Here is a 10,825-nt window from a genome sequence, read left to right as displayed (position 1 = left end):
CCTTTTTTTGGTATTTTCATGCAAATTCTTCTGCTAGTTGGGGTTTAGTCCAATTCTGTATCCTTCCCTTCAAGGCTCAGGGGTCCAAGATTATCTCCTGTGTCTGTGTTAATTGGTTTCCCTTTTCTTTGTTGAAGAGGGTCTGTGCAGTCCTTCTGCGTAGTCCGCCATCTTGCCGGAACCCCCTCTATTTACCTCCTTAAACTTTTTAAGATTAGAAAGAGAACATATAAAATGGGCTACTGCTTGGCTTTAGAGCCAGTGACCTTGGACAAGTCCTGTAAGCTTTGTGAGTTTCACTTATTTCCCTTCTCATCTTCCCTTTTACTTACATGGGTGAATTACATAAAATGTTTCACTAATGTCAGAAAGATCATTATAGTACAGTGGTTAAGAGCACAAGCTTTAAACCATACAGCTTTGGTTTCAATCTTGGCTTTGCCACTTACTATCTGTGGGCCCTTGGAAAAGTTCCTTAATTTTTTTGTGCCTCAGATTTCTCATTTGTAATATGGGGATATTATTAGTATTTATCTCAAAGAGTTATAAGGATTTAGAAAGTAAATTCATGTGAAGCTTTTTAAAAAGATGCCTCATCTGTAGAAACCTCTCTAAGTCTTTGACACTATTATTGTTATAATATCGTGGTATCAGTATTATCACCATTCAGCAAATGAAAGATATGATATCTCCGAGAATGGAAGCACATTTTGTCTCTTTATTATATAGTAAAAAAAAAAAAAAAAACAGCTTGAATGTAATCGCAAATCAATTTGTGCCATTGCTGGTGAATAGTAATGATTAGCAATCAGCATTAACACCCCAGGTTACTTACGCTAAGCTTATTCAATGATGCAAAGGATCAAAATAGTGGAAATAATCAAATTTTGTAGTATTTCCAAGGTAGTAATAAATACTAGGGAATAGCGGTAGAATTCTGATCTTCCATGCAGGAGACCTGGGTTTGCTTTCCCAGCCAATGCACCTCCAGTGCAGCCAACACCCACTTGTCACTGAAGGCTTGTGTGTTGCTGTGATTCTGTACAGGCTTCAGTCGAGCTTCCAGACTGAGAATGAGACAAGGAAGAATGGCCTGGTGATCTACTTCTGAAAATCAGCCCATGAAAACCCTGTGGATCAAAACCATCCGATTCTTTTATACTTGGGATCACCATGAGTTGGGAGCCAACTAGATGGTAGCTAACAACAACAATAATAATAGATAGCAGAACAGAGTTATTTGGTAAAGATAAACCTGTGAAAGAATGGGGTTACTGTAGCTAGGGAGAGGCCTTTAGAAAAGCATCTTTTGAATTGAGAGCTTAATGATGACTGGGGAGACTGCCTCACCTAGAATCTTGGGGTATAAGCCATGTAGGCATAGGAATTCAAAGTACCTGAGATGGGAACAAATTTGACCTAAATCAGGAAAAGAAGGCCAAGGTAGCTGGGGTTCAATGAATGAGAAGTGGTTGGAGATGAGATATCAGAGTTAGGGCCAGATTACCTAGGGCTGTAGAGATTTTATGCTGATTATAATACAAAACCATTAAAGACTTTTCATTGGGAAACAGTATGATCAAAAAGATCACCTTGACTGCTATGTGGGGATTGAACTGTATAGCAAGACATTTGGGGAAGCAGGGTAGTCATTTTAAAATTCCACAGTTTTGTTTTTTCTAAGTCTGCTTTTTAAGAGATGTTTGTAATAATATGTACTCAGTTTTATTTCATTTAATTGTATTTCCTTCTAAATATCTTTTGTTTACCCCAGATCAACAAAAGTCCGTATTCTCTAGAAAAAAAATCCAGATGTACATAATTTATTTTATTTGTCTCTAAACTGTGAAATAAGTATCTCTTTTAAGTAACTTAAATTCCAGCATTGCTCAGTCACAGACAAATGATAAACTTTGTGGTTGATATGTGGCAGATTTAAATTTTTTGACTGTTGTGCTACATCTCCCAACACTCAGGATATCTAAATTATCTTTAATAGTTGTTTACCTATAAAAACCTAACTCATTGCCATCAAGTTGATTCTAACTCATAGTGACCTTGTAGGGCAGAGTAGAACTGCCCCAGAGCGATTGCAAGGCTGTAAATCTTTACAGCAAACTGCTGCAGCTTTCTTCCATGGAGTGGCAGATAGGTTTGAACTGCCGACCTTTCAGTTAGCAGCCAAGCACTTAACCACCACACTATTAGGGCTCCTAATAGTTGTCTAAGGAAATCATAATTATAAAAATATTTGTTGTCCCAAATAATCTCTCTCTCTCTCTCTCTCTCTCTGTGTGTGTGTGTGTGTGTGTGTGTGTATGTATGTATGTATGTATGTTGTCATGTGCCGTGGAGTCGGACCCAACTCGTAGCAACCCCTCCTTGGGTTTCCAAGGTTGTATCACTACGGAAGTAGATTGCCCAACCTTCCTTCCGAGGAGTGGCTGGTGGGTTTGAACTGCCAGCCTTCTGGTTAGCAGTCAAGTGCCTTAGGCACTATGCTACCAGAGCTCCTCCTTTCTATATATACATATACATAAACCATATATGAGCTCTGATGGCATAGTGCCTAAGGCATTTGACTGCTAACCAGAAGGCTGGTGGTTCAAACCCACCAGCCAATCCTCAGAAGGAAGACTGGGTAATATACTTCCATAGAGATACTGCCTCAGAAACACAAGGAAGGGTCGCTATGAGTAGGAACCTACTTGACATCAGTGAATTTGGTTTGTTTTGAGATATATACACACACACACACACACACACACACACTGTTCCATATAATTGACGAGTCAGAGAAGTTACTCTGGTTATACTAAAGATATTATCAGTTGTAGGTTAGTGTTTTGTGTCTTCTGCCTAAATTGTGTTTAATGCAATTAAATTTTAGGCAAATAAGACATTAAGACCAATAACATTACCAGGAGATCAGTTGGAAATTTTTACTTTACTTTCTTGTTCTTTCTTTTTGCCACTTGTTCAGAGTAATCATTAATGTTTATGGCATGCTATGTTTTGTGTTTTACAGGTCTCCTGCAAGCGCAAAATCTTTTAACGCAACTACCTCAGCAAAGCCAAGCCAACCTCCTACAGTCGCAGCCAAGCATCACCCTCACTTCCCAGGTCAGTTTTCTTCCTTAGGAGTTGCTTTTTTTGACCTATTATTTTGGGAAGAGGGACTTCTGGGCCTAATTTAGTTTTTCTCTTTTAAAAATCACCCTATAAAAATAATCTAAAAGTCTTCAAAAATTCTTAGACCAAGCAACTAGACGTAACACCCTGATGCAGTAATGCTGCCAAATTGATGCTGCCTATGAAAATATTCAAGGAGTCCATATTTTCTTATATGTTCATAAAGAATAATTTTCTTAGGAGTAAATGAATAATAAGTCATAGCCATTAATCCTCTACCTCATTCCAATAGTTGGCAATAGAGATTACCATTTGATGTAGAAGCCTAGTTCCTCTATTAAAACCCATCATTGGCCTTTGCTTTTTCTCAGAACATTCAAAGAACCTTTGATCTCTATGTTTTCTTTCCTTTCCTCTCAACTCTCAAATGTTGCTTTAGCTCACTTTCACCAGAATTGAATCATAAAAAGCATCTAAGCATCTGAAGATTTAAGTTTTATGTTTCTGCTTCTTAACTAGCTGTGAATTTGAGCAGGTCATTTCTCCTCTTTGAGCCTCAGTTTCCTCATCTGTAAAATTGGGTGACTGAACTGGCTAATCATGAGTCCCCCTTCTAGTTCCTAACTCTCTTTGTCTGCAGTCATGGAAGTTATCACTTAAAACTAACACAATACCAAATTTGACAGAATTTGGCATTTAGTTGTGATTAAAAACTTGCAAACTAGGAACACAAGGTGACTTCATTATCTTTGATTAAGGGCATATACAAATAAACCTGACATCCATACTTCATGATGAAAGACTAAATACTTTCCCGTTAAGAACAGGAACAAAGCAAAAATAGATCTTTTGTTGCCACTTCTGTTCAACATTGTACTGAAGCCTGTAACCGTTGCCATAAGGCAAGAAAAAGAGGTAAGGGGCATACAGATTAGAAGGGAAGAAATAAAACTGTCTTAATTAAACAACAACATGATTGTCTCTGTAGACAACTCTAGCAAAAAAATTTACTAAAAATCTTGGTGAGAAAAGGAGTCTTTTGAAAAAACAGTGCTCAAACAGTTGACTATTCATATGTTAAAAAAAAAAAAAAAAAAAAAGAGCCTTGACCCTTGTTTCACACCATGCACAAAAAGTGATTTAAAATGGGTCATAGACCTAAACTTCTAGAAGAAAACTTAGGAGAATTGTATTGTGTCCTTGGGTAAGAAAATGATTTCTTGAAAAAGACACAAAAAGTACTAACCATAAAAGAAGAAAAATGATAAATTTAATTTCATAAAAATCATAGACTTCTGTTAGAATGAAAAGTCACAAAATAGAAGAAAATATTCTTAAAGCATATATCGGTACAAGATTTATATCCAAAATTTATTAAAAAAAACTCATATAACTCAATAATAAAACAATACGATTTTTAAAAAGTAAAAAAGTTTGAAGATACATCACTGAAGAACTATGCAAATGACCAGGAGGCATATGAAAAGATCCTTAAAATCATTACTCATCAGATAAATGAAAATGGAATATCACTACATACACACTTTAGCACTCTGATAATACCAAGTGTTGGCAAGAATGTTAGAATAGCTAGAACTATTACACATTGCTATTGGGTTTACAAAATGGCCCACTATTTTTTGAGGGGGAAAATGTTTGGCAGCTTTTGTATAAAATTAAGTGTACATGTACTTTATGACATAGCAATTCTATTCCTGGAAATAAATGTGTATGTCAACCCAGAGATCTGTATATGAATATTCATAGCAGCTTTATTCATGATCATCTCAAACCAGAAACAACCTCTAAATGTCCATCAGCTGATGAACAGATAAAATGAATGTTGGTTTAACCATATGATGGCATATTACTCAGCAATAAAAAGAAAATTTCTGATAGATGCAACATGCAGGAATTTCAGAAGCATTATGCTAAATCAAAAAAGTCAGACACCTAAGATTGTATATTGTATAATTCAGCTTATGACATTTTAGAAAAGACAGAAACCGTGGGATAGAAATCTGATCAATGGTTGTCAGAAGGTGGGAATGAGGGTTGGGGATTCCGAATGCAAAGGGACACAACAAAGCTTTTGGGAGGAAGAAATGCTCTGTATCTTGATTGTGTTAGCATTTACATGACTGTATATGTTTGTCAAAACACATCAAGCTGTACACTTTAAATTGGTAGATTTAATTGTATGTAAATTATAGACAAATGAAATAAGGTTGGAGTTTTGAACATAGCTGTTACTGGACTCCTTGGCCTGCATGCTCTACACACAGCAGCAGGGTGGTTGTAGCTTCCTCCTGACTCCTGCTCACAGAATTCTACTCTACCATTTCTAGATCTGGCCCAATCCAGCCTGAGGTTTTTGGAGTTGGGGTTAACTTATCTGTAACCACCCCACCTAAAGGTACCCAAGCTATTTTAAGTCCTTTATTATTTGAGAATGGGGCTACTTCAAGTCTGGAAATGAAGTAATAGTCTGATAGTTGAGACTCACCTCTCCCGATCAACTAAAATTTCACTGTAAGAATCCTCATATTAGAGGATTCTAATATGATTGATGCTGCTTTTGGCTCCCTCAAAGTGGTTCGGTTGAAAATTACTCAGTATTCTGTGTCCTGTAGATGAACTTTGTTTTCTTCGTTGAAGCACCATAACAGAAAGGAGCTTATCCCAATTGTTGCCTGTATAATGCCTATTGTGTACTTTTCTAGGCCAGTTAGTTCAGTTGAAGAGAGAGAACATAACTAATGAGGTCAAGGTCAGGAGTTAATGACCCTGTTAAATTACAAGTAGAAAAACCCTCAGGCACAGATTTCATCTGTAGTCCTGGTTTATAATCTCACACTTGGATTGTTGTGCCCGGGATGGGTCAACTGAGCAGTTACAATGTACCAGCACAGCACCTCCCACTCTAGTGAATGCACAGAAGAGCATGTACTATAGGACTTTTGAGAAGACAAGAGTAGCCTTGTGTAATAAAGAAATTTAATATTTTCCTTTGAATAATATAAGAATATGTCCTCATGCCTCAAAGTAAACTTTGGATGAATTTAAGGAATTAATATTTTTAAATTATATAGAAAAAGTTGTTACCAGAACATTAAAAAGAATTTTATCAGAGCTAGAAAGAAGTGAAAGTTTTCTTAGATTTGAAGCAACAGAAGATACTAGGGAAAAAAAATGTTTACCCAAATAATAATTTGAAATTTATGTACACTGAAAACTGAAAGGTCAGATTAGGATAATTATTTGCTTTAATACATCAGACAAATCTTAATCTGTTCCATTTGATGAGCCCTTTAAGGTTAAGAATAAAGATATCATTAATAGATTTATGGGTTAAGAGTGTAAGTCTATATAAAAGGAAATATAGATAATAATGGACACATGGGGAAATTTTGACTTTATATATTAAGAGAAACACAAATTAAAACAATGGAGTAACATTTTAAAAACTGCTAACAAATCACATGGGGGAAACTAGATTGCATAGTGAGAATCAACATTATCATGTGTATCAAAAGCCTTAACATTGCTCATAGTGTACGCTTTATTCATTTACCAGAAAATTTTGTGAATTTATCTTAAAGAACAAATTACGAAGACTGAAAAAATAATGACATGCACCAAATTTGTCTTTGTGATGTTATCTATGTTAGTGAAAACACAATGAAAAACTTAAGTGTCCAGCAGTGATGAAATAGTTAAATAAATTATGATCATATTGCCTCAGTCAGCCTTTGAATAATAATAAAGAGGACTGTGTAACACCATGGGAAAAAAGATACATAGTGTTAAGTGAGAAAGGCAGAATATAAAATTATGAATACCATAATTACAGTTAAAAAATATAAGTATGTGGGGGAAAAAGGAAGCCTATTATATGAAGTTCTTTAAACTCCAGATGATTTACTTTTCCCCTGAAAATAGTTTCAATATTTTTATATTACTGTGTTACATGTTAGAGATATGATAGTGATAAAATAGATACAGTCCCTGCTGTATCTGTATTTCAAATGTGCAGTATAAGTAGCATATTTCTGGAATAGAGTCTTAAATATAGAGGAGTGTTTCATGTTTATTAACCATACTTTTTATTAAAAGGCGCAAAATACATATATTCAAATCATTTGAAAAACCAAACAGAAAGGATTTCATTTTAACTTTTTCCATAGATTTACATTTTTTAACCTTACTGTAGGTATGTTGTTGTTGTTGTTATGTGCCGTCGAGTCAGCCCTGACTCATAGCGACCCCTCCTTGGGTTTCCGAGGCAGTATCACTACGGAAGTAGGATTGCCCAACCTTCCTTCCGAGGAGTGGCTGGTGGGTTTGAACCGCCAGCCTTCTGGTTAGCAGTCAAGTGCCTTAGCCACTATGCTACCAGAGTATAGTATACATAATTTCACACTCTACTTTTCTCACTTAACACTGTGCTGTTTATTCTGTGGTGTTACATGATCTTCATAATTCTTGATGAATATAACTATTTCCTTAAGTTTTTCACTTGTACCATGCTGCAATTGTAAACTTAACATTTAATCTTGTTGTTCTGTTCCCTAACAGCCAGCAACCCCAACACGCACAATAGCAGCAACCCCAATCCAGACACTTCCACAGAGCCAGTCAACACCAAAGCGAATTGATACTCCCAGCTTGGAGGAGCCCAGTGACCTTGAGGAGCTTGAGCAATTTGCCAAGACCTTCAAACAAAGACGAATCAAACTTGGATTCACTCAGGTAGGATGAACCCACTCTTACTTACTTTTCCCTCTTCAACTGGATGTAAATCTTGGCTGTACATGTACATAGAGGCTTCTAAGGAACAGTATGTTCCTCAGCTTTTTTTTTTCCTTCTTTTTCTTTGGTTTAGAACTGTACCTTTTCCTTAACTATTTCCTGCGTTTACAAGTTTAGACTATTATCAGTTATAAGTTTAAAATTTAATGTTAGGTTAAAACCTTTAAGATTTTTCTCAGCACACAGTCCTTTGAAATTATGATTATACCAGTAAATAGTGAGAGTTCAGAAGATTATGTTTGAGGGATAACATGATTATGCTGAATATTTTCTTATTTTAAGAACATGTGATTGTAGAACCTAGTGTTATACATGTAAGACTGAGAATAAAGATTACAGTTTCTTATAATAACTTTAACTTTAGAAGAAAAGTTTGAAAGGTTTATTTAAAAATAGTGTTTTTGAAGAGAGGGAAAGACATACACACATGCTAACTAATGAAATTATCTGTTGAAGGTGAAACATCCAAATTAATCAGAATTTAAATTAATTTTTTTTTAAATTTCACTTAAAGTAAAATATATTTTGATAGTTTAAACAAGCATCTGGGAAAGTAGCTTTTTTGTTCCAAACACTGCCACTGACTTAATATTCTATGATCACGTTTGTGAAAACTTCTTAGAAAATTTTATAGTTATAATAGCAGAAGACATTTAGTCCCATCTAATTGCTGAACCTACCAGCCATTCCTAGGAAGGAAGGTTGGGCAATCTACTTCCGTAGTGATACTACCTCAGAAACCCAAGGAGGGGTCATTATGAGTCGGGTCCGACTCAATGGCACATAACAACAACAACAACAACAATTGCTGTATCAGGGCCTATACTAAAACAATTACAGTAGTCATTTTGTCCTAGTTTTCTAGAAAGCTTTAATCTAAATATGTAAAATGACTCAGACATGAATATATGTGACACAGAAATTGTAAGTTCAGCACCTGACACATAATAGGTACTTAATGAATATTTGTTGATTGAATGAAGTAACTTTCAATAAATACATATATGTATGTGTGTGAATCTTACACACACACACACTGATACATAGATATAATGGATAGCATTTATGTGTAGTGGCTAAGGCACTTGACTGCTAACCAGAAGGCTGGCAGTTCAAACCCATCAGCCTGTCTTTGGAAGTAAGGTTGGGCAATCTACTTCTGTAGCAATACCGCCTCAGAAACCCAAGGAGGAGTCATTATGAGTTGGATCAGACTCAGTGGCAGTGAGTTTGGTTTTTGAGGTTATGCCCCACTCACACTATCCTGTTTCTTTCAGTTTTACTGTAATTGGAAGGAAATCAGTAAACAGTCCACTTCAGCTCTAGTTTGAGATAATGTATATAGAGCTGTCAATAAAACTTTCTGTAATGGTAGAAATGTTCTGTGTTTGTGCTGTCCAGTGCAATAGCCACTAGCCACATGTGGCTTTTGAGCATTTGAAAGGTGGCTTATAGTGCTAGGAATGGAATTTTTAATTTCATTTTATTTGAATAAATTGAGATAGCCACATATGGCTTATAGAGAGACATATCTTTTATAATATATTCAGGGAATCATTGTTCTGTTGCCATAAGGTTACCAAGTTTCCAGTACTCATGAAGGTTTGACTAAATGGGTCAAACCTCTCTACTGTGAATTTGTCTCTGTAATGGAGATATATATATATATATATCTCTGTATATAGATATATATAGATATAATTTTTAAAAAGATCTTTTAGAATACCTGCTTTTTGTAACCAACTTTGAAATCCAAACTAAGGGTGGAAAATAGATTCTTTTTCACTCCTTCCAGAAATACTTTACAGGGAGAAAAATAAATGAGGAATCATTTCTAAATTTTAAAGTGATTTTATAAGAACTTTGGTTAGTTTAGAAATACCTGAGGTTATCTTGATAGTTATATTCATTAACCTTGTAGGTGATACAGGTAAATTAACTTTTAAAGATTATTAAATCACTTCAATTGCATCCATTAAGGGGATTGTTAGAGTATTAGTACTATCTTTTGAAACTTAGTGAAAATATTTAGTATCTTGATTTTTACATAAGGTAGCAGCAGCAAGAAGAAATTAAAAATGGAGACTGTATAGGACAGTGTGAACGTTGTCACAATCAAGGTCTAATTAACAGTTTTCACTGAAATAGTGTGCTCAGTGTAGGAATGGATGTTTTTGTGGGAGCCAGGAAATGGAATGATTGTTGACTCTTTGTCCAAAGCAGTTATTGGAGGGACACCCCAGAGTGAAGGCTGTAAACATTAGTGACATCAATCTCTTTTCCTCTCCCCATCTCCTGCTCTGTATTGTTGTGCAGGGTGATGTTGGGCTCGCTATGGGTAAACTGTACGGAAATGACTTCAGCCAGACTACCATCTCTCGCTTTGAAGCCTTGAACCTCAGCTTTAAGAACATGTGCAAGTTAAAGCCACTTTTAGAGAAGTGGCTAAATGATGCAGGTAGGTGAATATATAAGAAATACCCTTGTTATTCTTTGGAAGTTCACAGGGGAATATTGTTTTATAAATTGGAGTTTATATTTTGTATTACATTATTGATACAACCAAACCTTGAAGCCCACTAATCCTGGGAAGACCAGTATAAATTATGACTATGTAATAAATCAGAGAGCTATTTCATTAAAACATTCTAATGATTACAGTGAAGACAATCAGCAATAATTTTGAGCCCTGAGATATTTCTTGTTTTTCAGCCAGGGTGAGAGATAGACAAAAAATTGAAAGAAGATGGTAAGAAAGCCTACTATTTAGATAAACCTGAAAAGCAAATTTACTCATTCGTCATAAATTATTACAAAACTTCTTCCTGGTAATATTTCTCCTTTTATTATTAAAAATAACCTCAGATATTTTGTACATTAA

General features: G+C 35.3%; 1 protein-coding gene across 1 annotated transcript in view; it reads left to right on the top strand.

The window, feature by feature from the left end:
* The window catches only part of POU2F1 (POU class 2 homeobox 1), a 146,533-nt gene that overhangs the window by 74,724 nt on the left and 60,984 nt on the right, over positions 1–10,825 (top strand). Inside the window, exons 8-10 of the mRNA XM_007937731.2 lie at positions 3,029–3,123; positions 7,711–7,884; positions 10,261–10,402. Of these exons, the coding sequence (XP_007935922.1) occupies positions 3,029–3,123; positions 7,711–7,884; positions 10,261–10,402 (411 nt within the window). The remainder of the gene's footprint in view (positions 1–3,028; positions 3,124–7,710; positions 7,885–10,260; positions 10,403–10,825) is intronic.

This window comes from Orycteropus afer, unplaced genomic scaffold, assembly GCF_000298275.1.
Source record: "Orycteropus afer afer isolate SDZICR_OR568_19922 unplaced genomic scaffold, OryAfe1.0 scaffold00044, whole genome shotgun sequence".
Lineage (NCBI taxonomy): Eukaryota > Metazoa > Chordata > Mammalia > Tubulidentata > Orycteropodidae > Orycteropus > Orycteropus afer.
The sequence above is the reverse complement of the archived record's forward strand: the minus strand, read 5'-3'. Positions and strand labels throughout refer to the sequence as shown.